Genomic DNA, 27295 nt, shown 5'->3' with positions numbered 1-27295 from the left:
AAGGATGAAATATCGCTTGGTACCAGAAAAACGTGGCAATATTGCCTGTTCTGTAAAAACCAAAATAAAATTTTAAATCCCAAAGTGTAGAACTTTATTGAATGTTTGTAAATTTATGAACCAAAATATCTACTATATTTTCAAAGTAACTATACTGTACATTCATAACTGCACAATATGTACAAACTAGACGGGTACAGATGAATTATGGCTGCTTATGTCACATGAGCATACTAAAGCAAATAACTCAGTAAGATGTATTGTTCTTCAAATCAGAGAATGTTGCTAAATATACTGAACTTTCCCCTTTACTGTACCTTTCCAGTGCCTGCCTGGAGAGTAACATCTATTTATGTGAAATGCACCTGACTGCAATTAGTCATTGTAATAAAATACATTCTTTCTTCAGTGCTTCCATTAACTGTAGAATCGCACAAGAGACCTGCAGAGATGAAAGATATGGTTAGCCAGAGTATTTAGTTCACGCAGTAATTTTGAAAACAGTTCTTGAAGCTAAGTTTTAGTGAAAGTACTTCATGACAAAAATTGAGAAAGATAGGAAAGCTTTACCAAAGCATTACTCTGTAACAAATCTCCTCCACCCAAGACAAAGAGGCAAACCATTTCTATACCAGTCTATATTCTGAATTCGTCCCTGTCTTTATGCATTTTCACTTATCCTACATTTGATTTTATGAAGCAAGGCATGCCTTCTCTCCTTAGTGCCTGTTTGCTTTTCAGACTAGAGGCCAGCATTCAGTAACAGGTAAGTTTCTCTTCAAACCCGTCCTCAGATAAACTGGCAAAGATATTAACAGTTATAACATACTGCGGAGAATACTAAACAATCATGTCTTATTTAGAACTCTTCTGTCATTTTAACTCCAAAAACATAACTCAGCAAAAGTAAGAAGGCAGGTCACAACTTTCCAAAAATCTCTTAGATGCTATAGATACCATCTCACATTTTTATTAAAAAAACAAACGCTGTTTCAGTTTTGCTGAAGATATAAATAAGAAAAAGTATAGACCCACTGAACACAGTATAAAAACCGAATTTCTTTTAAAATGTTTACTTTCATTACTTCATTTCGCCATACATATTCCTTACCTATATTGTTTGATATCATATGTTCAACAGGAGGACTAGTACTAACTTGCCATGTTGTTTTAACTTCCTTTTGGCCATGCCCACTACTTATGTCCACCTTCCATATTTCTGGGTGATCACTGACAAAATAATCAAAAAATGTTAAAATTTAATTAGGTATTCAGATCTGAACTCACAATCTGAATTTTAATGCTACTGTTTAATTTTAAAACACAGAAGATTATCTTACTTTTGATAGAACTTCTTGACGAGAGCTGGCCTGATTGGCAGTTGAAACACATGCTTCTCATTTAGAGGGTTTTCCTTATAATATTTCAGACAAGTTCTAGAATAATATAAATCAACTAGTTACAAACATTCTTTGGAGAAATACTTGTGTGACACGGCATAAGCCTTGTCCAAAATTAACTAGATCCTCAGGTTTTATAATTTCATTTGTTTTATCAATTTTAATCACAAACCAAAATTTAATAAGAAGATCCAGCTTCTGCAGTCTCAATCATCAGCATTCAGGAGGGTTGCTTTTTTTTTTTTTTTTTTTTTTGAAAGTTTCTTTACAACCATCAAAGAATTTATTTGCTCGTACTATTGAAAAGGAAAGTAAAATGAAATAATTACTGTGTCAAAGGGAAGAGGTTCTCATGTTTAAACTGAAGTAAGACTGTACAGCTGACCATTATTTCCAGCATATGGTGAAGCTTCTGAACACGATGAACTTGTTCTTGTAGATCTACTGATGTGGAAATGAAGTAATCCTGGAACAGCAAACAGTTTCCACTCTTAACTGGACACTCAATTTCTACAGACACACAACATACTCTCAGTTTACTAAAAACATTTTCTTGCTTCTTTTGAAAAGCAAAAATATAAAGAATGGCCCAACAATCAGAACAAAGTCAGAACTATACTGCCTGACGACTCATACCAGATACCTAGGAAATAATATATAAACTACATAATTACAGTTTTGCAGGATAATGTCCCATCCTCTTGATTTGCAATTCAGTTACTCAACTTTTGCGAAAGATGACTTGCATCCCACCATCAGCTAAGTGTGCTCTACTTTAAAAGTTAAAAGTAAAGGAACTCACCAAATAGGTTAATGTTGCAAGTTCCTGACCTGTAAAGTGAACAGGAAAAAAAGATTACCCCACATTGTCAGATGACATACAAGCAACACTCAGGTGATCTAACAGGGAATTTCAAAACAAAAAGACAGCCGTTAAGATACTAAGATTGAGGATGTTATTTATTGATGATTACTCTTTCAAAATAAGAAAAAAAACCTGCCAAGTGGCATTGTCTTACATACCACCAAGGCTGCACAAACATGGAAACACAATGTAGAAACCTACTGTATACTTTGAGACAATCAACCTCCTAGAGACGTACAGATTTACATATAGCAAAAATGAGCAAGCAAATCAAAGAAAGAAAACAGTGTGACAAAGCAAAGAAGAAATCAAGAAGTGAAGAGATGAAGAAAAAGGAAGTGGATAACACCACTGGTAAACATGACACCCCTCCCAGATTCAGAAAAAAATACACCTGTAATACTGAAAATAAAGCCACAATGTTTTCAAGAAAAAAAAAGTACTTTATGAAAATCATTCCAGCCTAGTTTTTGTTTCAAGAATAAAATATGTACAAAAAAGTATCTAATTACTACAGACCATACAAACACAGCTATTACATACAAACACCCTTGTCTGATTTCCTTTTAACCCTTGTAGACCATAGAAGAAAAGACAAAAAGAGCATGAAGGTCTTATTTTATCACCTACAGCAAACAGATAGGAAAACAAAACAGTCCTGTTACATAAGTCTGGTATCATTTTACACTAAGTAAAACCTTGAGATTTTTTTAATTAGAAAAAAGAAATACACAGCTTTGCTAAGCGTAGTTATTTTGAAGCATATTCATTTTTTAAGTTTGGAAAAATATATACAACTGGGAAGTACAAATACCAAGGATACTGGAGATGGAAATTCAGCAGATGGCAGGCAGAAGTGAGATCAAGGTTACCACAAACTTCATTATTTCATTGAATGGCTCAGGTCAGAAAGGACCTTAAAGGTCATCTCGTTCCAACTCCCTGCTGTAGGCAGGGATGCTACCCACTAGATCAGGTTGCCCAGGGCCTCATCCAGCCTGGCCTTGAACACCTTCAGGATGGCGTATCCATAGCTTCCCTGGACAACCTGTTCCAGTGCCTCACCACCCTGAGTGAAGAATTTCCTCCTAACCCCTAATCTAAATCTCCCCTTTTTTTAGTTTCGAAAGTAGTGAAAGTTTTTTAAGTATTGAAAAGCTGCAATGAGGAGACCCAGGAGCCTTCTGTTCCTCTGGCTGAGCATCCCCAGCTCTCTCAGCCTTTCTTCATAGATGCTCCAGCCCCCTGATAATCTCCATTTCCTGCATGAAGTAACCTTTTCCCTTTAACTTCTAATCATGTTAGTAGATACCAGGCTTACCTATGAAAAAGCTGACGTAATCCTTCTTCATCTTATCCAAACCAATCTCTAGGAGCATTTGAACTGGAGTGATGCCACTGAGGAAAACGGCCTCTATCTTGCCATGGTAAGACTGCTGAATCAATTTACTTAGCAAACTGCTACTCCCTTGGTGAATCTGAAAATTAAAACAGTTTTACTATGTTGTAGCTGTGTGCTAAACCTCATAATACTAGAAGTACAACACCACGGAAACAGAGACAAACTGTAACATGCAAAAGTAACTTAAAAGCAACGTAACATGGAAATAAGGGGCAGCTAAATGAGAAAAATCATGTTCTCCTTCAAGCAACTCAAAAGGATAAAATTCACTGTGAAATACAAATACATACCCATGGCTGTACTTCACCATGTTTCAGGGATTTTATGATCAATGTGAAACACTCTACCAACTCCTGATAGGAACTGACACCTTAAGAAAAATGATGCAATATTTTATTTATCAATCCAGGCTTTCCCTTCAGCTGTTAGATCAATAACAGGCCAATGCATACTTGCAAAAACTAAACTGCTCATTTAAAAAAATGATAGCTGAAATGACAGATTGCATTGCTTTTTGTTAAGTTTGTCATATCGTGACTTTGAATAGGGTTACTCTAAGGCAACAATGATCAGAAGAGACCACTGAAAAGCATAACTGTTTGAGAACAGAATATGACATAAGCTGCTTGTCCTGTAACACTTTTGTCCACATTCACTCTCTACACATTGCGACTCGGCACACTTTATAAAATTAGCTGAATAGCATCAGTTTAGAATATGAAGAATTAGTATCTCCTTATATAATAGCACTGTAAGTGCTATTACAAGAATAATAAAATCTGTATGCAGCCTCATCAACTTTAAAAACTAGTCCTTCAGATCTAGAAAGACAATTTTATAAGTATTTTATATAAGTATAAACTTCTAGAGCTGATGCATGCTACTGATTATTTAGTACCTTTTAAAATCAAATAAAATTAAATATAGTATCTCCTGCTAGATGTTGGTTTATATGTTGTAAGAATCATCTTACATACCTAAAACTAGCTCTTTTAGAAAAAGCCTGTTGGTAAAAATTTTCTGAAGAGCTGATCAGCCCTTAAAACTCAAGAGACATTTACATTCATTTCATCAAGAAAGCAATACAGTATGGTAGGTACACGGAAGAGAAGAATTAAAGGGCAATGGATGGGGTTAAAAAAGAAAAAAAGTCTACTTACTTCTCATTTTGCACCATAATTGTTCAGCAAAATCCAGGTCTCCTCGTTCACTGAAGATTGATTTTATTGAACTATCCACTGCAGCAGTGTCAGATTTGATATTCTGAAAGAGGTTAAGTAAAAAAGTATGCCTAAGATTCAAAGGCCTTATAAATTCAAATTCCTTCCAGAGATTAAAACTGGGTGTGTTACTGATTTTTCCCCTCTTCCATCCAGGGAACGTACTCCATAGAAGCTAGCACTGCACGGTAATTTAGAAGCATATTTTTATTGAAAAGTAAAATTAATTCTTTTCGTGTTTACCACCCCGGAGAATTACTAAGTTTAGTCCAGGAAGTGAAGTCTACTGTTGGAAAGATTTTTTGATGATAGCCAAGTAAAGACTGTCTTGTAAAAAACACCTGCTTAGCTCAAGATGATCTTTTTCAATTTACAGTGGCATGATGCACACAGCATCAGTAAACAGCCAGAACACAGGCCAGCAAAGTAAGCACAGACCGTATTTTGTGACAGGATACCAAGCTCACAGATGATTAAATAACAGTATATATAACCACTATATATATAGTGGTTAAAAGGGAAGGGAAAGAAGCAAGAAGGTATAGCTCCAGTACCTCAGAGACTGCCGCTGAATGCTAAGTTATATCAAAAATATGTTTAATGGACACTGGTAGAGCATTTAGTATTAAAAAAAAAGGGAGTTTTGTTGAAGGTAAAAATTATAGTGAACTTACTAGAGAGCAGCTATGGAACTTGTAACTTTATGTTTTCATCCATTATTTTTAAAAAGAAAAAAAAAACAGAAAGCAACAGATCTTTATTCTTTATGTCTATATATCTACATATATGCCTAAATAATATACAAGACATAATGAAAATTTAGAATAACTACTTATCAGCAGACCAAGGTGACAAAAACTGGTAGGAAATTGCATATACCTCTGTTTCATTCTCATTTCCTGATACACAATAGCCATCCAGTTTCTTCTTTAAATCTAGTAGAGGAGAAAACGAAAATCACCACTATGAAAAAAATATAGTCGAACCAACTGCATAAATCCCCTGGTACACCATAATTAACAAACACTTTGCTGGGTGGCTAATAGACAAAATGTATAAATTTTTAATTTTTTTCTACTGAGCAACCATATATTTTGAAAAATAATTTCTTAATATGTTTTATTATAAAATACACGTTTTCTCTGTATATCTTTACTACATTCTTGTAGCTAAGCATTAACTCCTTAAATTCCAGTGATGAAGGAATAAAGATTGAACAGTGGTCTAATAATCGTCTCTGTTTTTCTTCCAAATTCATTTGTCAGAGATTGTTTTTGTCTGTTTCTCCAAGTACTTTCTACACAAAACTTTCTGAAAAATCTACTGTCACATTTGAAAACCTTTTGGTGCATTCCTACATCTGATTTTCTTTTTAGATTCATTTTCTAATATCTTAAACTTCTGATAAGCAGAATTTCACAGCAGTTTTCAGAAGCAATCAGTAATTTTGGGTGCTTTATTTCAAGATATCAAACTACTGTTGTCCACCACCACTCCTTGGGAACCTTCGCACTTTTAACGCTCATATGCATGTCAAGTAACTTGAAAGATGCACCCAGAACTTGTCCAATTGTTTTTTAAACATAGTTCTCTCATTTTACAAAGAAAAAAATTTATTTCTTTTTTACAAGGTATTGGGACAAAGAAAATTTCAGAGATGTACCGATTAACCTATTTAACTGCTCTGTGCAGATTATTTAAGAATATAAATTACAATCTCTAATACTTTGAAAATTAAATATTGGAATTTCCTTTGCTTCTATGAAATCTGACATTCCTCTCTTCCCACACAACAAACAGAAATTACCAGTCAGAAACCCTTGGACCAGTTCAAAAGCTGATTTGGACTCCAAGGACTCAGGCCATTCAGTCACACCTGTCTTCAAACCTTCAGCCAAAGTCTAAAAGTAGCATCAAAAACAAAACACAAAACAGTTCTTGTTTAAGGTTCTGCATAGGTCTTTCTTCAAAATGTAGTTAACTTCTCCCAGAATCATACATCTCTGTACAGCTAACTGAATTTTGAAACTTCTCAGATTTCCTGGCTTTGCAATTCACAATTTGTTCTCTGTGTATTCCAGATTCCTGAAACTGAATTCAAAGTTCATTCTGAACTAAATACTTAAAGGTATCTTTGAAACACCTGATGGAGTTTTAAAAAGAGTAAATTATTAACACAAATTCACCATTCCACGTACATCTGAAATCGGAATTTCTCATTTATACTTACAAGGAGAAACTGCAGTTCTCTATACAGCGGATATACAGGACTCCTGGGGTCCCCAGACTCCAATGAAATATTCTGAAAGTTCCAGAAACTTATGTCAGGCTCAAGCTTTAGAAATCAAGTATCCAAAGATTTTCATTAGGGAAATGCAGATTAGCATAATTAATAGTTTAGCCTATGAACACATTGTATTGCTTATATAAAGAATATCTCTTACATAAATAATAAACAAAAATGGCAAGAGCCAAACATATTTTCTATTCTTTACACTATTCATAATATAAGCAGTGGAAAGAGTTTGAGCTCCTCGACTTACCAGTGTGGCAGCTGCAGTAAGTGGGGGTGGCTGCAGAATCTTATCTACAGTATTCCACGTAATGTCAATACATATATTGCTTTCAGATTCTACAATTGTGTCCTCTATTGCAGCAGCTCTAATAAGTTCATACTGAGCAAATCCTTTTGTCGTCACCTAGAATAAATAGATTTTAAAAATTATTAAGAAGCGCAACATCATTTGGTACCCCCACAAAATATTTTGGAAGTAGTTCACACACAAAAAATTGGCTAATGTGAGACATACTATGTAATATAAGGAGCCCAAACATCACTTCAAAATAGATTATGGTATCTTAGGGTTATGCTGAGTTTCTAAATAACATCTACAAAGCTTCCCAAAACCAGTATGATAAATGCGAATACAGAGGTTTTAGAACTTAAACTGGAGGCATGACGGACCATAGAAACCTACAATAGATGAATGGTGTTTGACTTTATGTGCCATTTTGAGTTCCTCTAGGTTTGCAAAACAGGTTTTATCAGCTGTAGGACCTGGGAAAGGAAAAAAGTAAGAATCAAAAAAAAAAGAACCAGTTGCAACATGACGTAAGTCATATTTGCCATGCAGAATTAATGCTCAAATATTCTATTTGGACTCATGTTGTCCTTCAGAAAGCTGTCATTTCTCTTGCATCTACTCTACTGACAATAAAAGCTGATGTCAACATTTAAATGTTTAGTAAGAGTCAGTGCTAGATGATTGCACCTGACTGAAGGTAGGCCTGCACAGATACTGCTGCTGTAAGTATATTTAAATGTTATTTCCCACACTGCACAACAGACGTCTTTCTCTTTTCTTTCACAAGAAATAAAAATTAAAACCACACATATCCACAAACAACAAGGAACCAGTACCAAGCCAACATCACACAAAGGCAGAATCCTTATATTTGTATTCCCACATTCTTAAGCCTTCCTCACGCAATTTTACGCGTAACATCATAATCTTACCGTTACATGTAACCATATAGATATTGATCCCTGTGATTTTGTTTCCAGCTTTGAGAGGCTCAGCTCCAAGCCAACAAGTACACTCTGGATCAGAGCCATCACACCTTATCCAGAGGGGAGGAAGCACAGCCAGTTCACTTGTCTTCAAATGGGTCATGTTTGGATTTTGTGCCATTGTATATAAGGAAATCAACTGCCTAGAGGTATGAACAGGAAAGAATCAGATGCCAGCAAGTATAACTAAATCTTTCTCTTACATAAAACTTTGAATAATCAGTAACACTTAACTCTTATCTGCCCTGCTTCATGAGCAGACATTAAATCATTTTACAAAAAGAATGCAGTATTATAATCCTCTTTTTACAGGTAGAGCAATGAAGTCATGAAAAAAAAGTAAGGTATCATAACTGATAATATATTTAATACAATACTTTCATTTACACTAACAATTCTAAAACTGTAATTGAATTTTACATTTCAAGTGTTTTAAAAGGGTAAGTTAGTTAATCAAACTAGTCACCATGCTTTGGTACCATGCCTTGGTACCAAACAGTCAAAGATTAAATCCCAATGAGATTTTTTAAACAGAACTCCTACAAAACCAAGCATTTAAGTCTTAACTAAACTTTCTTTGTGCATCTATGTTCAGGCAGTCCCATTAACCAAATGGGACAGGCCACAGGTGCTTTTCCAGTACTTGGACTTTAGTTACACTTCATTAGGGATACTTCTACCGGGGGAGGTCATTTTGGAGGACGAAAAATGCTCAGCTCATCATTAATCCGATGAGTAATTTAATTTTGAGGGATCAAAAATAACACAGGTGCTGAGTACCAGCAAGAGAGACAACAGTTAGGAAATAAAAAAAAGAAAGAAAGAAAGTTACATTGAAATAAGTGGATGGAGGCAGACTTGTGCACTTACTTTGCCCTTCTAACAGAAAGAGCGACTGGTCCAGCACTCTCCTTTGGTAAAAGCTCAGAGGCATAAAGAGCATCATCTGATTTTGATTCTTCCATTGGGTCACCTCCCTCATTGTGGCCCTTTAAGAGAAATGCACAGATGAGTCTAAAAATACAAGGTATGTAGAAATATTTGATAGGAATAAATTAAAAACTTTATATTACATTTAAAAGTTTAACAAACGTCATACACACTTACTGCTTTTTGCAAAATATACACCATACTACTTCCATTCCAAAATCTTTCAATGGGACTTTTGCAACCACGACCAAACAAACAGATCTCTACATCGTTCTGGAGGAAAAAGAAAATAAAAATAATACACTATGTGTAATTGATGTATTTCAGCAACTTTGTAATACTTCAAATTGTAAAACCAACAAATTACTTAAGTCTTTTTTCAACTCCATTGCTACCACTCATGAATCCAAGGCTTTCTTACTTCAGGAGAACAGTTACTGCGTAGGAAGTTCTTGGCGTTCAGTTCCACAAAGACGGAACTGAATATTAAAGCAACTGTGAAAACGCAACAACTTTCAAATAACCAACATAGAAACCTTCATCTTTAACGCTTTGGTTCTTTGAGAAAATGAAGTTTACCCAGATGAACAAAAGTTCAGGTATGAAGATATTATCCCTCAGATAACGAGGGATCATTGTTGTCAAGTAGCAACTGCAGTCAGTAAATATCTTTAAGATATACGCATTTAAAGTAACATTTAAAGTCAATTGATCTCTAAATTTCTCTTAAGCGCGCTAAACATTGTTCGTAGACATCAAATAACCCAGGCCTGTTCTTGGGAATGAAGGAATACCTTTATTTGAGCATCGTTTCTCTAAGAATACAGGGAAGCATCACTTGATCCATCATATCTACTTGGTTTTTCATATTACCCTATCTTTAAATGATCATTTGATTTTATTTTCAAACTACTGCCAAACTTCTAAACCTTGAGATTAATTTCTTGAGCCAGCCCTGTCCCGCAGCGCCCTCGTACTCACTTGTTCCTACTATTCTTTTAAACAAGTTAACCGTTAATAAGTGCAAAGAACTGGGGCCAGGCCGGGGGATGCTGTGAGGTAAATTCAGTATAACGCCATCCCTGAGGTGAATTCTATGGTTCTAATTTCCACTTCTGCGCGGTGCCCACACACCTGCTTCAACCGGGACCAGCAGGCGCTTTGCCAACACACAGACTTTCGAGGCTTTATTTCTACATATTTACCTCAAAGAGATAGGGGTGTTCAGGGATGCTTTTCTTTCCTTCTTCATATACCCTGAAACAAAACGAAACATTAACTACTTGGGATCTCCCTCACAGAAAATCCGCCTCCGTACACAAAAACACCGGAGACCCACCGGAGACCCCACCGGAGACCCCCCAGGAGCCCCCTCCCCAGGCCCGGGCCCGTCGGAGTTTCTCCCCGTCTCCCTCGGCCGGTCCCGTCCCGCACCGGAGGAGCTCTCGGTACAGCTCCGTCCCCGCCGCCCGCCGCGCGCGTCCCGCCGCCATCGTCGCCGCCTCAGCCGCGCCTCTCCCGCCCACCCCGCGCGACGGCCCGCCCACCGCGGCCAAAAAATTATTTTTTTCCCATCTAGGCAAGGATTTTATTCGGTTTTATTCTCTGCCTGCGCCCTTCTATGGAAAAATAATAATAATAATTTTAAAAATCTTTTAAAAATTCAACTTTTGTGAGACTGAAAGGGCCGCCACGGGAATCCCTCCGCCACAAAAGAGTCCCCCAGTTTGGGAGGTGACGGGCGGCGACGGAGGTCCCGGGAGGGCTCAGAGGGCTCCGTGCGGCCGGTGGCGGGGTGCGGGGAGGGGACCGGAGCCGAGGCCGGGGCCGAGGCCGCAGCCGGGGGCCGGGCGGTGCCGCCGGGGGCGGCGGGCGGGCGAGGAAGGACACGGCTGGTAGCGAAGCAGCGGTGCCACGTCCTTCCTTTTCCGGTTGTGCCGCGGCGGCGACGGGCGGCAGCACGAGGGGCTCCGCCGCTGCCCTCATGGTGAGGGGGGACGGGGCGGGACCGGGCTGATGGCGGGGATGGAGGCGGCCTGGGGCGGGCGGCGGGACCAGGCTGAGGCTGGCGGGCAGAGGGCCGAGGGCAGAGCCGGGCCGCGGGCAGCGCGAGGGCTGCAGGCGTGGAGGGGGGGGGGGCGGCCGCCATTTTGGAGGCGTCAGCGCTCTGCGGGCCGCCGGGAGCGGGGAGGGGGGGGTGGTCCCCGGCCGGGCACCTCCGCTGGAAGCCGGCCTGGGCCTGGGGTCCTGGCCCTGGGGCCCCGGTCCCGGTCCTGGCCTCGGTCCCGGCCCTCGGGCGGCGTGGGAGATGATGCGGCCTGCTGCCGGGGCAGCAACCGACCAAGTCGGTTTTGTCACGTAGCTCCCTAAAGCAACTCAAAAAGAAGCCACGTGGGAGCTTTGGAGCTAATGTTGAATAGTAGATAGAACGTTCCTTACAGCTGTGTTGTTTTTTTTTTTTTTTTTAAGTTGTATTTCTTCTAAAATATTTTATATACATGCAAATATAAACAGGCCTCGGTGTGGAACGGGGCTGCCAATATATATAAATATATATGTATGTATTCATTGCTGATACAGTTCAGATCGTGAACAGTTTCATTCACCCTGACGAAGTTTGTTGTGTGTGTCTGTGAGGCTCTCCAAGAGTCAGGGCCTTGCCGGTAACCACCATTAGGTACGCAGCACAGTGCCCTCAGTACAGCTGGCTGGTTACTTTTTGGAGTTTTGTGGTGTTTTTAACATCTGTGAAATGAATTATGCACGAGAAAGGGAAGGAAGGTACCTTGCCGGTACTGTTGCCATGAGCTGTTAATGACAAATGAGTTACAACGCTCAGAGATTATTTTGTGAAGGTTGCTGTTCAGATCAGCAAGGTATCATTGCTCATCTTCAAGACGTTTTGAAGAAAGAATGGCCATTCACTTTTTCATCTCTCAAATTTTGAGGCGCTGGGGACTGTTTGGGGATCCATACTTTAAAAAAGAAATCAGTCTGATCTTAAGTTAACTTGCTTGTAGTCCTTGTGAGCCTCTATATTGTACTAGAGAAGTTGGGTACAGCATTTCAGCTGCTGTACATGATCTGAAGTCTTGAGAAACTGGTAAACACAGGTGGGTTTCATACTTTTTTTTTTAATAGCAGATGGATAGTTGTTGAGAAAGCCTAGAGATTGGGTTCTAGATTAACGTTACCCAAATGACATCTCCTGAATTCAAACCTCAGGTGTGGTGTTCAGAACGTGGGAAGCGCTGGGGAGCACTATTTTAAGTGAAAACTATTGCTGTGATGATGTAATTTGCGTCTTATCCAGTGTTCAGTGACAGTTGCCTACTGTCAGCGTGCTGGCACTGTCGAACTGAAGACACCTTATATTCTGAGCAATATTTGATGGTTTCAAATGCTAGTGATGGACTTGACTTGTGCTCAAGAGTTTTTCCTTTTTTCTTTTTCAGGCTTGCGCTCGACCGTTAATATCTGTCTACTCCGAGAAGGGAGAAGCATCAGGGAAGAATGTCACCCTGCCTGCCGTGTTCAGGGCTCCCATTCGCCCTGATGTCGTGAACTTCGTTCACACCAATTTGCGCAAGAACAACAGGCAGCCCTATGCTGTCAGTGAACTTGCAGGTATGGTTTGTCTGCAGAACGGGTGGAATAACTTGTGGTAGCTGTTGATTTTTAATGTAGGTGGGTTAAAATTGAAACAAATCTAGAATTGAAATAAGAGAAGCACCAATCAGTAGGATTTCAAAGAGAAAACAAGGAAACTATTCTGATTCTTAACGATCTGACTTTAAATTACATGAAATGTTAACTGTTAGGAAAAGCAGATCCTTAATATGGTAAGAGTTATTTTACCTAATCATGGTTTGTTTTGCTGAAATGATGAGATTCCACTTCATCGGTCCGTGTTTCTGAACCATGTGATAACAGTGGAAGTTCTGATTATTGGTCTCGAACTCAGCGTATCGGTGGCGTAGGGGAAATTGCAGTGTTGTCGCTCTCTGAATTAAAATCTTTCTGCTGCAGGTCATCAGACCAGTGCCGAGTCTTGGGGCACTGGGAGAGCCGTGGCTCGTATTCCTCGAGTACGAGGTGGTGGAACTCACCGCTCTGGCCAAGGTGCCTTTGGGAACGTATCCTTTCGTAGCTGCTGCTTGCGTCGAGTGTAAATCTAAACTCATCCAGGAGAAGTAATTGTAACTAAATGCGAAATGGAATTCCTCCATGTCTTGGGGTAATGGCTGCCCGCAGTGATCTGGACTTCAGAGTCTGAGAAAACTTTGTGACTAGAAGCACCTGTGTGCAAATTCAGACTTACTTGAATGAACAGAGGCGTTCATTCTTTTTTTTTTCCCCCCTGCAAAAGTGGTGGACGAATCTTGTGATGCATACTGTCTTGCCATGATGTCGTAATTTGCGTCTTACTCTGTGCTCAGTGACAGTTGCCTGCTGTCAGTGTACTGGTACAGACGGTTGACGAACAGTTGATGCTGAGCAAGTATTAAAGAGGCGCACTGGAAAAAGAAGCTTCAAAAAGGTTGTTCTTAACTGTAGATGCATAGATGTGTCGTGGAGGCCGCATGTTTGCCCCAACCAAGACTTGGCGACGCTGGCACCGCAGAGTGAACACAACTCAAAAGCGTTACGCCATCTGTTCCGCGTTGGCAGCATCGGCTCTTCCAGCACTGGTCATGTCTAAAGGTGGGAGCTCTGCTTCGGGAAACGTTTGCCTGCGGTTTGGCATTGCCTGAGCAGTATCAGTAACTGTGATTACTTGAAATGTTTCTTGTGGATAGAGAAGTGCTCCTTTAAAGAGTTGAGGCAGGATGACTTTTTGTTAAGTACAACTGGGGGAGGTAACACACAGTTTTGCAGTATTGGAAGTTAGGGGATGCTGATGTACTTTGTGCGTTACTGGCACGAATCTTGTCCTCACAGTTAGTGAAAATGAGATTGAATTTTGAATCACGTGGCAGTTCAGTTTGATTTCTGTTCATAGAAGTCATAGATTATGCTTAAAATTTACTTGGGTATTGTTTGAGGCAGGCCTGTAATACTTCATTGAAACTTGTTTACTGTTCTTACTCTGCCTGCATATTAGAGTGTGAATTTCATTTCTGCTGCTTTTGATGTTGTATCCTTGTTAGGCCACCGCATTGAGGAGATTCCAGAACTTCCTCTGGTTGTTGAGGACAAAGTTGAGAGTTACAAGAAAACGAAGGAAGCTGTTCTTCTTCTTAAGAAGCTTAAAGCTTGGAATGACATCAAAAAGGTGAGTTGCTACAGGTATGTTCTTAAGAATGCATTCCTATAATCTGCCATTGTTAAATTAGGAATCCCAAATAGTTCTATTTGGGTTTGATGACACAAAAAATCCATTGGAAACAAAACTGTTTGACTGCTTAAACTTTTTTCTTAATGTCAGTTTCTTCCTATGCTGCATTACTCTGAGCTCATTTCTCTTCATTTCGGTGTTGCTTAACATTGATAGCTCAGTCTTTTTTGATTCTTGGGAATGATGAACTTCTCACTGGTCCGTGTTTCAGATAATCAGTGATGATTGTGAAGTTCTGACTAAAATGGATTTGTCTTACTATTGTAATTTGGATGTTTTTGAATATTCACAAGTTCAATTTTTTTGTGTAGGTTTATGCCTCTCAGCGTATGCGGGCTGGAAAGGGTAAAATGAGGAATCGCCGTCGCATCCAGCGTAGGGGACCCTGCATCATTTACAACGAGGACAATGGTATCATTAAAGCTTTCCGGAATATCCCAGGTAATTTTAACTTGGAACATGCTTACTCTTGTTGGGAGACTGCCTTGAATGATGAGATTCCACTTCATTGGTCCGTGTTTCTGAAACACATGATTTTGTGGAAGTTCTGACTTAAAGCAGTTGACAACTTTATTTCCAGGAATCTGATTTGGTGATGCTGACAGATATTTACAACAAATTTTATGGCTGTCACCATTCATAAACTGCATTTGGAACAGTATAAATCAAATTCTTAAGTTTGTTCCTGGAAAAGGCTTCTTTTTTTTAATTTATTTAATACTTTTTCATGCATATGCATATATAACTTAGTGATGTAGAAGTTACTAAGTCCATATCAGTTTCTGTGTCTATTTCTTTCTTAGTTCTGTGTTCTTTGATTTTCGTGATAAATTGAAGAGGTGTCTGTTTTACTATAGGAATTACTCTTCTGGATGTGAACAAGCTGAATCTGCTGAGACTTGCTCCTGGTGGCCACGTTGGGCGTTTCTGCATTTGGACTGAAAGTGCCTTCCGCAAGTTGGACGATTTATACGGCACCTGGCGCAAACCTGCTACTCTGAAGAGCGACTATAAGTAAGTGCAGCTGATCTCTGACACAACTACATGCAGGGTTAAAAAAAAAAAAATATGTGGCAGAATAACCTGTCAGTGTCAGGGATTCTTCAGGTTAGGTATGGAAAATGAACACCAGTCAGTACGTTTTACTAAATACCTCTTTTCATTGAATTAGTCACGTTTTTTTCCTACCAATCTAAACTCTGAACGTTTGTTTCACAGCCTCCCAATGCATAAGATGACCAATACGGACCTTGGAAGAATCCTGAGAAGCCAGGAAATCCAGAAGGCACTGCGTCCTCCAAAGTAATAATTTTTAACTAATGACTTCCAAGTGTAGTCTCTTTTTAGTAATTGCTAAGTGTAAGACTTTTTATTGAGATCAGAAATCTGTCCCTTGAGATGTGAGAGAATGCTGAGGTTTCTTTAGTTACTGGGTGTAAATACTAGGAATTACAGTTCTCCTAAATCAGACTTCAGGGAGAGCTTTATGGAACTTGAACTGTGAAATGTGGTCATGATGTACGTCTGTTCCTTTCAGGAAAAAGATTCACCGTAGAGTCCTGAAGAAGAATCCACTGAAGAATCTGAGAATCATGATCAAGTTGAACCCGTACGCCAAAACCATGCGACGCAACACCATCCTGCGCCATGCTCAAAATGTGAGTACGAATGGAAGCCAGTAGTACAATCTGAAGCATTAAAACCCATTTTGTATTTGCTAATGATCCTTTTTCTTTTTTGTAGCACAAACTCAAGGAAGAGAAGAAAGCTAAGGCCAAGGTCACAGCTAAGGCCAAGGTCTCAGCTAAGGCCCAGACCAAAGGCAAGACTGCACCAAAAGCTCCAGCGAAGGAGGCAGCAAAGGCCCAGGCTGAAGCGTAAACACCATGCAGTCCTCATCTGCCTAACTTCAGAGAGCTGTATTGTGGATTCACAGCTAATAAATTCTATTGGAACAGTGAAATGCTTCCGTGTTTTTCTGACACTTGTTTATTTTGTGGGGGCAGAATGAAGTTCAACAGTCAGGAAGATAAAAGTGTAAGTCTAACGTGGCTTTAGAAGCACGTTAGGAGAGGATGTATGGAAGAATTGTGTGTCTTACTGTCCAAGTGGAATGCAGAAACCGGCAGTAGCCTGGGACAAGGGTGTCTGCAACAACATCAACAGCCTGAGACTTCACATTAAACCTTTATGTCTTAAAACTTGTGCTTTTTGGGTTTGAGGGGAGTGTTACTTAAAAAGAATGCAAATCCTTGCTTTTAAGTATCTTAATTCAGGGTTAGGAAACATTTACCTGACTTAGCCCACTTTGAGCAGCTTTTAGAAGGGAAACGAGCAGAAAGCAGGGACAGTTGGGGCAGACAGGAGAATTCCTGTCAGCAGAGGGGGCTGGAGCTGGGGGGCTCCCCTCATGTCTCAGTAAAACTACTTTAACGAGCCCCTTTCTGCCGGTACAACTGCACCGAGTTACTTGATTTTTTCCCCTTACCGTGCACGACGAGTTAAAACGAACGTTTAATTAACGGGAGGCGGCAGCGGCTCTGCCTGCCCCTGGGGCCGCGGCCGGGCGGGGGCAGCCTCGGCCCGGCCCCGCTCCCGCTTGGGGCTGCAAATGGCGGCGGGCCGTGACGTCACGCGAGGCCTCGGCCGCCGGCTGCGGCGGCTCCGCCCGCGCTCACGGGGGCGCTGCCGGGGCCGGGCCGGGAGGGGCCGGGAGGGGCCGGGGCCTCGCGCAGTCGCCGCCAGGGGGCCGGGGCGGCGGGGCGGGCGGGCGGCTGGGCAGGATGCTGAGCCGCCTGCAGGAGCTGCGCAAGGAGGAGGAGACGCTGCTGCGGGTGAAGGCGGCGCTGCACGACCAGCTCACCCGCCTCAAGGTCGGCGGGCACCGGGCGGCGCGGGGCGGAGCGGAGCGGCCGGAACGCGGCGCTGGGCGGGCGGCAGCGGGCCCGGCCCGCCCGGTGCTGGGCCTTCTCCTCATAACGCGAGGGGGCGGCGGCGTCCTGGCGGCTGGCTGCGGCCCCGAGGGGTTTGCTCGTTCCCCGGGGCTTGGTTGGGATTTGGGGGCTGCTGCAGGCAGTAACGGCCGGGCTGGTGGCCCCTCACGCACTGAGGGCTGAAGCACGGCTTCGCGGCTTTGGCTGCTGTCAGTCATTCAGAAATACCTCATTTCTGTGTGGTAGAGTCCGAGAAGTAACGGTGTAAAGGCTTTTCTGTCCCCGTGTTCGCAGGTGGAAGAGCTGGCGCTGCAGTCGATGATAAGATCCAGGGAGGAGGACGCGGCCGTCCCGGCGGCAGCCGCTGCGGAGAGCCAGGAGGTGAGGGCAGTGCTCGGCCCTGGGATGGGTGGAAGGGGCCCGAGCGGAAAGCTGGGCCCCCTGAATGTGTGCCCTTTTCGGTTGTGTAGTGGTTGTTTTTTTCCCCGGCCGGTTGAGCTTCTTTATGCTTGCTGTTGGTTGAAAGGCCCAGCTGTAAAATCTGTCCCGTTTGTTATGGTTTAAGGTAAGTAAGTCCAAAGGGGTTTTCCCAACCCTGAAAGCAGGGTGTTGTTTCCAGAAGGGTTGGGCATACCTTCACTTCACAGTATGTAAGTATACGAGGCTTATTAAGCATTGTGTCTACTACTCTTAACTGTGACACAGTGTTTTAGCCATCTGATCGTAGGGGATGGAGGTACAGGTATCATCTGAACCTTTACCTAAAGTATAGGTTGAATGGGTTGAAACTCTTTTATGGAGAACTGATGCTCTTTGCTTCGATGGGCTCTTGCAGCCAATGGTTCTAGTACCAAGATCTCTAACAGACACTGTCACCACTCACTTTCAATAGTGGTGTGAGAAGCATTTGGTATTGCTGCTGATTTTGATAACTGGTGAGTTAAATTCTTTTATTGTAACAGACTCTTGGGCAGATGGACAACGAGGCTGCTATCAATCAAACTGAATTACAGCTAAGTCTTCAAGATCATGAAGAGGAAGAAGAAGAGGAGGAGGAATCAGATTCTTGAGAGAAAAAAATCAAGGATGGTTTATAATACAGACTCAGGAATTTCTTCTTCATTCATATAAAATTTGCCTACAGATTTTCATGTTCTCCTATGTATGGATATGATCCGTATGATACGCAAGACTTGGGGAGTCTGGGGAAGTTGCCCTTGAAGACATGAATATCAGAAGCTTGGCAAATTTTGAATTAGATGTTAAAAGAATGAAAACTTGCTGCACAGATATGTAGCATAATCCATTTTGTGTTTAAAACCTAATGTGTAGCTTATTACATCTTTACACATGGATGGGAAAAGTCATTAATCAAGTCAGACTAATTTAACATAGTAAAAGCAATAATTTGTCTGTTCTAATTTCCAGTTGCTGAAATATAAAACCAGGCCACGGAGGCTGGTTGCTAAACCAATGATTATATTATAACCTCATCTGCTTTAACTGGGAATTTTAAGATATGCAGTGAGCACAGATGTGTCCAGGATTGTCTCCAGGCATTCAGCTGCTATGTTCTCAGTTACACAGACCACCAGACGTACACTTCCTAGAAATGTGACTGATAGATGTAGGTGTTCTTACACTGGGAGAAGCAGATATTGCACTGTTGACCTCATTTTAAGTGCAGTAGCAAGGGAGCCTCTCTTTGTCCCTACTGGTGCTGTTCTTAAGTACTGTCAGTCTGACTGAAACAGTGAAGTATTTTCTACTTGCTCTTTCAGCGTAGCAGCTAATTGTCCTTCTACTGTTCCACAAACTGTATGGTAATAATTAGTCCACATTACTTGTAATAAAAAACTAATATTTTAAAATTAGTTTTATTTTCTTTTTCCCCCACAGTAATTTCATAGATCAGCTTAAGTCCACTTTCTGCTTTCAAGTTATCTTCGAAGAGTAGGAGTTTAATAACTTACTTATAAAATGGAAAGGGATATGAAGTCTCCTCCGCAATTTCTTTAACGGTACAGTAACAAGCTAGTGCTGCTCCTACCAGTAACAGTATGTTCTTTCTCCTTGTGGAATGCAGACACCATGTGGTACAGTTATTTTATCAATTCCTGAAGACTTATTTTGATGCACACAAATTCAAACTCTGTTAAAGTGATTAAAAACAAATAAAAGTAATATTCTAATTCAGATACTTTGTCAAACTGTCTTACTAAGAAACTGGTCAGTTACAACAATCCAGGCTTATTCACTGCACAGCTAGTAGCTAAAGGTGCTACTGCTGTCTCTGGTATTTGGTATTAGTAGCTCGGAAAAATAATCTTCTCAAGTTTGCTTTTAAGAGTGGGGAAAGTACTTGGAAAAGTGTCCAGTATCCTGGGTGTGGTCAGAACACTTGATTCAGCCACCAATAACTTCCTGCCACTGTTTGAAGGGAGATTATTTGGCTCGTATTTGGCTTGTAGCTATAGGAACTAGACCATTAGAATGTAAATGTAGCTTCATCCTGTACTAAGGACTAATTGTTTATTTGAGAAGCCTGGATGTCCTAATGAAAGAGCTTAGAACACCAGTGCAAAACACTTGGCAAAGCCTTCCCAAGGCTTGCAGGGAGAAAAAAGTCTGAGCAGATGTTGTGGCTTGCAGAGACAATTCTTTGGAAGTATCATGCAAAGAGCTGGTTTGTAAGGGGCTCAGTAGACATCCTCTCCTTCCTTTGCATTAGCGCTTGATCTGCTTTGGGCACTGCACTTGGTCCCTTGCCTCCATCTTAAAACAGGTGCACCTGCCTCATGCTTTGCTTCTGCAAAGCCAGTTCTGGAAGGGTTGTTCTAGGGTTTCATTACCAGAGGCTCATTTTGACCTTCGAAAAAATTGTATTTGTCTTCAGCATGTTACAGAGCAGTTTTCGGGGCTATACTTTATCTCCTTTCTTCCCTCTACCTTTTGTTAGCCAGTGCCTTTTGGATTGGATACTGGATTAAAATAGACAAACTAGTTTGCGTGTTGTAATAAAGTACTCCTGCTGTTATCCTACTACATATAACTGTGCTTACAGCACTCACATTATTGCCGTATGTGGAGTAAACAAGTAAAATCAGCTTTCTTCTCTAAATACTTGCTATTCACAGGCTGCCTATTTCTTTTAACAAATGATACAAAGTACTATTTTTTTTTGTATGTATTTCACTTATATTCTTAAACTAAACTACACAGCCCTGTCAATACTACCACCAGTCACAGTCAAGTTGAGGGAAGCCATGGACTTGTCACTGAGTGATTTCCAACTGTTGATAGCTTGAGAACTATTCATGGAAGTTCATGTCTAGAATGATTTGGATTCCATGTGGAAAGGAACTTCCGAATTCTCCTTGTCTGGTATGTCCTTTCACGGAGCTAAGCTTTGTATAGCATTGCTTAGAGTGGCTGTAAAGAGAACAAGACTTGGTGCTGAGGACATTTTACAGCAACAGTGAATATAGCTTGCCGAGTTTAGAAGCTGAACTTCAGAAGAAAAAACTCACGTGTTGCTGAGCTTCTGCGCCACAGTGCTGGTTTGTCCTAGGAAAATGCCTGCCAATCCCCATCCAGGGGGCTGCAGCAATGAACCAAGCATTAAATGCTGTACAAAGCTCGTGAGCACTACACAGTCAAAACTTCTGTAGTCAGATTTCCCCCAGACATGCCACACAAATCCAGTACGCAGGATAGTAACAGGCTCAAGTGACACCTGGCTCTAGCCCTCTAATTTCACAGCTATATTAGAAATTCTCATTTTACATACACAGCTTCATATTTCTCAGAACCAAGGATACTACACAGTTGTGAAAAAAAAAGAGGCACAACATATAACACGGTCACGATTTAGGATTAAGGTCTTGGTTAATTTTTTCTTTTTGAGTTCAGACAAAAAATTCAAGAAGTTACTTGATAATATATTTATTAAGAGAATTCATTGCTAAACATCTGAAAGAATAAAACAATAGAGGATCTTCATACACTTTAGACACCAAACACAGCTGTCATGAATCTTTAGGTTAAAAGAAAGCAAACTGCCTGGATCTTTGTCATGATTCTGTAGGACACTTCCAAGAGCTAACTTTTAAAAATCAATTAGAAAGACATACATCACTAAATCCAAGTATGATGATACATTTTAAAAATAAATATAGAAATATGAACAAGTCTACAATTAGAATATTGCCCTGTACATTCCAAGAAATACAGAGCTCTTGCCTTCTTTACCTGGAAAGAGAGATCTCTAAACAACAGCAAAATTGGAACCATTAGGCCTAACTTTCAAGATACAGTTTGGCAGCAGCAAAAGCATGCTCGACAGATACAGTTTTGGAGCATCCCTAACCCTTTTTGCGTGGGAGATTAGGTAAGCATGATTGAAGTACCAATGATTTACAAAGAATCTTGATAAAGTTCAAACAAGCTAGGGGTAAATACCCCCAGTGATATTTCATTAAGAAAGAATATCCATAATCACTTAAAATCAGCAAGCACTGTAACTTAAACATCTTACATTTTGGTCAGCAAACAAATGTAATCCAATACAATACCAATTAGTTTATGACAAAATTTAAAACCATTTGGCACATGCTATAAAGACATTCTTCCTTAAGAGGTGAAATACATGTTTGAACAGGTACAAGCTTAGGAAATAGGACCAAAGTAGCGCTGTTAACAGACGTACAGTACAGTATTTGCTCTTCCATATTCAGACTCCAGCAGCATGCGTGGGTGTACTTGGTTGGTTAAGGCCTATGGTTGAACAAAGCCATCCTGCAAAATCCACCTCCTCTGCTTCAGATCTCTTAATGAAAGCATGAATCTTAGCAGAGGAAAATAAAATTACTGAAATGCTCAAGATAACGTGATCAGGTAAAGAATAATTTTGAATAACATGAGTTATAAAAAGCCTAGTTTACTTCCTGTGTTCATGTGGTTTGGCAGATTTTATAGCTAGCTTGAAGTGACCAGTAAAACTTCTCTATAGGATTAATGAGATAACCAGCATATGAAATGTTCACATTGCAAAGTATTCCAGAGAAATACTGCCTACAGAGTGCCTATTGCAGAATAATTACACCACAGTATATAAGGATGTGACTCAGCCACTTGATAATACTCTGGAAAATGTCTGCCTGTGCTTTCATACACAAGGGCTTTTTGTAACAGGATTTGATTGCTTTTTGCACTCTTACTACACAGCAGCATCAAGGCACAGAAAACTTGATTTTTATGCAGTAGAACTTCAGCCCTATCATTAAACTTAAGGCCATTACATAAAGTCATTTCATATAGAAAAAAATGCAAGATTTGTTTGTGGCCAGTAGTTCTACAGATTTTGTAAGACAAAGCTGATGAGAGACAGGCAAATTTTGTTTCTCAGATGTTGATAAAATTTCATTTAACTAGTCTGTAAGATAAGTGGAATTTGGTTCTTTCATCATCTTACATACTTTATGATTGGTTAATAAACCAAAGTATAAACCGAAGTAAAAGAGAATTCTTCTGCTAATCAATTTAACAGTATGAAGTCATATACTTCTTCTAATTATCAAATGTCAGATTGAAAAACCCACCAGTATGGGGCTCCTGGACAGTTCCTGTTCTAGGGGTGTGTGAAAGCTTGAAGCCCCTTCATCTCTGGATGAGAAAAGTGGCCCCTTCCAACAGTTTGAGCCGTTTGTATCAAGAGGCACAAACAACATTCTAGGCCATATGCTCATCCTGGTCTCAGGTCAGCTGAGGAACCCAACCTGCATGGAAGTAGTGCTCCTAGTTCAAGTGAAGAACTTTCACTTACCATCAGCTGCTTCAAATCAGCTCTCTCAGCAGGATTTTTAATTAAACTAGGAAAACAAAGTGTTACACAAGTTATACTCTTAAAATAAAGATCAAGCTAGATTGTTAGTATACTGCTTTCATCCTGAGAAGATACCACTCTAGATAAAAGCATGAGGTAATGTACTGCCACTCAAACAGAACTGGGTCTGTAAGCAATTCTCTTCTGTAGGTTTCACAGGCATAATTTTAGGTATGAAATCCTGAGTTGCCAGATATTGTTCAGTGGGGGCAGGAGTGAGCATCTGGAACCAAGCTGGAGAGATCAAATTGCCATTTAACTCAGCAGTCTCAGCCGCTTTATTCCTCAAGTCTCTTTTACTGAAGTCTTTTTCAAGCTCAGTATCAAGTAGATGTTACTTTGTATTACAGCTCTTTCTTTGAGAAAGAAGTAATTCATATATGTAGCTTTAGAAAAAAGACAACTCATTTTTCCCACATTAATGAACTACCTCCCTAAGCACTGAATTTACTGTCTCAGTGCAGGTTACACTGAAACAGAATTGGAAAAGTAAACAAATGGGAGAATGACTGGTAAGATAAAGACGTTAGTTCAACAAACCATTAGGGAAGAGAAAAAGCATCTGGAGCCTAGAAGACTTCTGTATCATATGGAATGCTCACTACAGAATGCTGTGAAGGTTACCCATGAAAGTCCACATCCTCCTACAGAAGCGTGTTGTATGATCAGTCCACAAAAGTACTGTGGTGTCTTCAATGCTGAGAAAGTACTAAATTAGAGTTGCACACAGAACCAGAGATCGTATTTTACAGAGGGGAACATCTCTTAGCTCTGGGGTTCTCTTTGGATGCATATGCTGTCAAGCTGGTCCCTGTAAAATGAGCTTTAGGCACAGTAACAGAGAAAATACTTACCATTTGTTAACAAAATCTTGAAATTCAGAACCAAAAACACCATTGGGCAATTTTGGAGGTGGCTGAAAACAAAAGAGAAGAGTTGTTTAAAGCAGAAGAAATACATGAGGCTGCAACCTACCCAGAGATCTACCAGTTATATGTTTAATATCTGAGTAAAGGTGCAAAGCCAAATAATGCAGCCCTAGTGCTACTCAAGCCTTCTTTCAAAGCTGAGCTCTGAGGCAAGCGTCAGGCCGACCTCCATTTCCATGCATACAAACAGAGCATGTGCTGTCATATGATTTATAAAAGTAAAGATGCTCAGTTTATTACTGGCTAATTTTGGCCAATGCTTACTGATAGCTACTGGATTTTACATGTTTCTGTAATAAATCAGACCGGTTTGTGGTTTGTTTTTATTATTATTATTGTTTTTAAACACACATACCTCAGTGGGGTTAACACAGCCCTGAGATGTGATTAAAGAAGGCTCAGAGCAGTCTACAGTAATTAGCGTTGTGTTATTCTCCGTACTACTAATCCCCAGTTTGGGGAATGGAAGACACCCTGCATGGCATTACTTCCATAATCCTTTTGATCTGAATATTCTGTCCCAGGGAATTAATTTGTTCAGATTTAGAAGTCAAAATGAGTTCTCAGGTACTATATGAACCTGCATATTATTGTCTTGTTTTCCATGGCATTTGCTATAGAATCAGTGTAAAGTTTTCATTCTTACACCAGGGGTCCTACAAGCACTTGCACTTATGATTACTTGTAAGTGCAGACTTGAGATGTGGCCTGCAGCCGATTACTGGTGTGCAGGCCTTGATACAGCAGCTGATGCTGAAGATCCCTTGCACTACACCAGAGGTAGCAGAACGTAATCTTGTCAAATTCTCAGCTTTAGTGACCTCAGCTTAGAGTGACCTCCTCAGGGAAGCTACAAGATCATGACCATAGTATCTTAAGTAACCCAAAGCTAACACTATTCCAAGACTTAATGCCTTCATATTAAGCGTTATGTAACGTACAAAATAAATTTGTAACCTGAGAGAACAGTGCATGCAGCCAAGGAACAGAAGCAGTTATAAGTATCCTTCAGTAGCAGAAACGACGAGTAAAAGCTAGTCTTTGCAGAGACCTATACACCAACTGTGCTTTTTAGATGTGTCAGATACATCATTTTATAATTTATTCACCTTGAACAATTGTTATCCAGCTGTTATAAGTCATAGCTAACATGAGCTTTTTTTTTTTGACAGACACAAGTAATGAACTCGTGTGAACTTCCGTTGCATTTGTAAAAATACAGAAAATAGAGTATCAATTCTGACGTACTACTCTCTTAACTAGCCTTGTAGCTTAGATATCTGAAATAGTCTTATGAATCTGCTTATTTATAATACTTTAAAAGAAAATAACAGTTTTGTATATGCTTGATAGTACTGTTTGCTATTAAATCTAACAGGTTGCGTGACCCAGGCTGGAAAACCCAAAAAGCTACTTAACAAGGGTGTAAAAGAACAAGCTAAACCATCCCCAAGAATAATTTAAATTCAAGCTGACATACAAAACAAGGATGTCTCTCATATTGCAGTAATAAAAGATCACAAGAACTGACATAGTGTAACACTAACCCCACACCCAGTCAAATTCTGGAATGCTTTAAAAGTTTACAATTAAATTGGTACAAGTGCAATTGCTTACCTCATTGACGATGTAATCAAGGAGTTCAAAGATTGCCATTGGTGGCCGGCTGTCTGGTCCATAGGCTAAGAAGAAATTTTGGAAGTAGAAAAACACAGAGTGTTACTCTCCACCAGAGGCAGGGGTGCTTTAAAAAGCTAACAGTCATAGATTTGATTCTTGTATGGTGGACTTGCTGGGCACCCAGTAAACTTTAGAGAAGTGGAACAGCAAAGTAATACTTTCATGCAAGGAGAAACTATTATTTTTGAGTTGATGCAAATCATTAACTTCACTTCCTAATAGGAAGTCTTCCTATTGTACTTGGATCATACTGCATCTTAAAGAGATGAACCATATCAACAGAACATGTCTTAACGGTGTTCATGAACAGCCTGGTTATTAGCAAAAGCACATTTGGTCCTTGATTTTCAAGCTCAAATACCTCCTCATAGCAAGACTGAACCAGGTGCCCAATGTGAACCAGATGCCCAATCCTGTTCTTTTGAAAGTTTAAAGCCACGCTATGCAAATCAATACTAGGTAAGGAAATAGAAAACAATCTAACAGATTTTATACCTTAGCATTGGAAACCTCAGCTTAGTTCCAAATGACTTTAAGATGCTGCAAAAGTGCCTCAGTGGTACAGATGAAAAGCTTCTTAGTAGGCGTTACACTGGCACTTTTTTTTTTTTTATTGTTTTACAGCAAATATAAAAATATTTGCCTCACGTTGGAACTTACAGCTCACTGGTCGACCAGGTGTTCTTTGCCTGGGTGAGGTCTCAGCTACTGGAGAATCTCCCTCTACTGGGCAGCCAAACATTAACTCGAGCTCCTTAGAGTCAGGAGGAGGAATCGGGTATCTGCCAATGGCCATTTCTACCAGTGACAACCCCATACTCCATATGTCTGATTGCACAGAATAATGGGTCCCCTGTAGTCTTTCCGGCTACGAAATGAGAGAAAGAAAGAAAGGGACACAGTGAAACACCGTAACAAAAAAGAAAAATTAGAAATTGCATTCTGCTATAGTATGGATAAAGTGAGAGATGAAGCCCCAACTTACTAGTGTGGCATACGCCAACGAGCGAGGTACCTTTATTTAAATCTCAGCTAAAGTTCCAGAATCTTCAGAAACTTTGTATACAACGATTACAAATAAATCTGGGACTTAAAAACCATGCCATTATGTTGCTGCTTTATTCCTTTAACATAATATCTCAA

General features: G+C 40.2%; 4 protein-coding genes and 5 non-coding genes across 10 annotated transcripts in view; 7 read left to right on the top strand and 2 right to left on the bottom strand.

The window, feature by feature from the left end:
* Positions 1–65: 65 nt before the first annotated feature.
* ZWILCH (zwilch kinetochore protein) lies at positions 66–10998 on the bottom strand. Of its 2 annotated transcripts, none has more exons than XM_035554829.2 (18): positions 10936–10998; positions 10594–10645; positions 9566–9661; positions 9329–9447; positions 8405–8601; positions 7866–7945; positions 7431–7586; positions 7118–7189; positions 6695–6788; positions 5767–5822; positions 4828–4930; positions 3958–4037; positions 3587–3743; positions 2203–2231; positions 1730–1866; positions 1341–1436; positions 1112–1230; positions 66–442 (listed from the first exon to the last, which is right to left on the bottom strand). In XM_035554829.2, exons 3-18 carry the CDS (start codon positions 9587–9589, stop codon positions 351–353), a joined length of 1611 nt encoding a protein of 536 aa, XP_035410722.1. In that variant the 5' UTR covers positions 9590–9661; positions 10594–10645; positions 10936–10998; the 3' UTR covers positions 66–350. The 2 variants fall into 2 exon arrangements, with proteins under 2 accessions (XP_035410722.1, XP_035410721.1); XM_035554828.2 differs by lacking the exon at positions 10936–10998 and adding an exon at positions 10823–10906.
* A 158-nt stretch (positions 10999–11156) lies between these two features.
* On the top strand, positions 11157–16689 carry RPL4 (ribosomal protein L4). The gene is made up of 10 exons (XM_035554832.2): positions 11157–11375; positions 12844–13015; positions 13418–13524; positions 13954–14092; positions 14539–14663; positions 15038–15167; positions 15584–15740; positions 15945–16028; positions 16264–16384; positions 16470–16689. Exons 1-10 carry the CDS (start codon positions 11373–11375, stop codon positions 16605–16607), a joined length of 1176 nt encoding a protein of 391 aa, XP_035410725.1. The 5' UTR covers positions 11157–11372; the 3' UTR covers positions 16608–16689.
* On the top strand, positions 12670–12771 carry LOC118252069 (small nucleolar RNA SNORD16). Its single transcript, XR_004780042.1, has one exon. It is a non-coding gene; the product is annotated as a small nucleolar RNA SNORD16 (small nucleolar RNA).
* On the top strand, positions 13266–13337 carry LOC118252063 (small nucleolar RNA SNORD18). Its single transcript, XR_004780036.1, has one exon. It is a non-coding gene; the product is annotated as a small nucleolar RNA SNORD18 (small nucleolar RNA).
* Positions 13789–13888, top strand: LOC118252068 (small nucleolar RNA SNORD16). The gene has a single exon (XR_004780041.1). It is a non-coding gene; the product is annotated as a small nucleolar RNA SNORD16 (small nucleolar RNA).
* Positions 14902–14969, top strand: LOC118252067 (small nucleolar RNA SNORD18). The gene has a single exon (XR_004780040.1). It is a non-coding gene; the product is annotated as a small nucleolar RNA SNORD18 (small nucleolar RNA).
* On the top strand, positions 15211–15281 carry LOC118252066 (small nucleolar RNA SNORD18). Its single transcript, XR_004780039.1, has one exon. It is a non-coding gene; the product is annotated as a small nucleolar RNA SNORD18 (small nucleolar RNA).
* Positions 16690–17465: 776 nt separating the features above from the next.
* Positions 17466–19855, top strand: SNAPC5 (small nuclear RNA activating complex polypeptide 5). The gene is made up of 3 exons (XM_035554833.1): positions 17466–17599; positions 17954–18040; positions 18622–19855. The coding sequence occupies exons 1-3, from the start codon at positions 17510–17512 to the stop codon at positions 18727–18729; spliced, it is 285 nt and encodes a 94-aa protein (XP_035410726.1). The 5' UTR covers positions 17466–17509; the 3' UTR covers positions 18730–19855.
* Positions 19856–21588: 1733 nt separating this feature from the next.
* The window catches only part of MAP2K1 (mitogen-activated protein kinase kinase 1), a 37488-nt gene continuing 31781 nt past the window's right edge, over positions 21589–27295 (bottom strand). The window contains exons 7-11 of the mRNA XM_035554830.2: positions 26813–27020; positions 26090–26154; positions 24398–24459; positions 23484–23529; positions 21589–22505 (exon numbers count right to left, since the gene is read on the bottom strand). Of these exons, the coding sequence (XP_035410723.1) occupies positions 22392–22505; positions 23484–23529; positions 24398–24459; positions 26090–26154; positions 26813–27020 (495 nt within the window). The 3' untranslated portion in view covers positions 21589–22391. The remainder of the gene's footprint in view (positions 22506–23483; positions 23530–24397; positions 24460–26089; positions 26155–26812; positions 27021–27295) is intronic.

Source organism: Cygnus atratus, chromosome 11 (assembly GCF_013377495.2).
Source record: "Cygnus atratus isolate AKBS03 ecotype Queensland, Australia chromosome 11, CAtr_DNAZoo_HiC_assembly, whole genome shotgun sequence".
In the NCBI taxonomy this organism is placed as follows: domain Eukaryota; kingdom Metazoa; phylum Chordata; class Aves; order Anseriformes; family Anatidae; genus Cygnus; species Cygnus atratus.
This window is presented reverse-complemented; position numbering and strand designations above follow the sequence as displayed.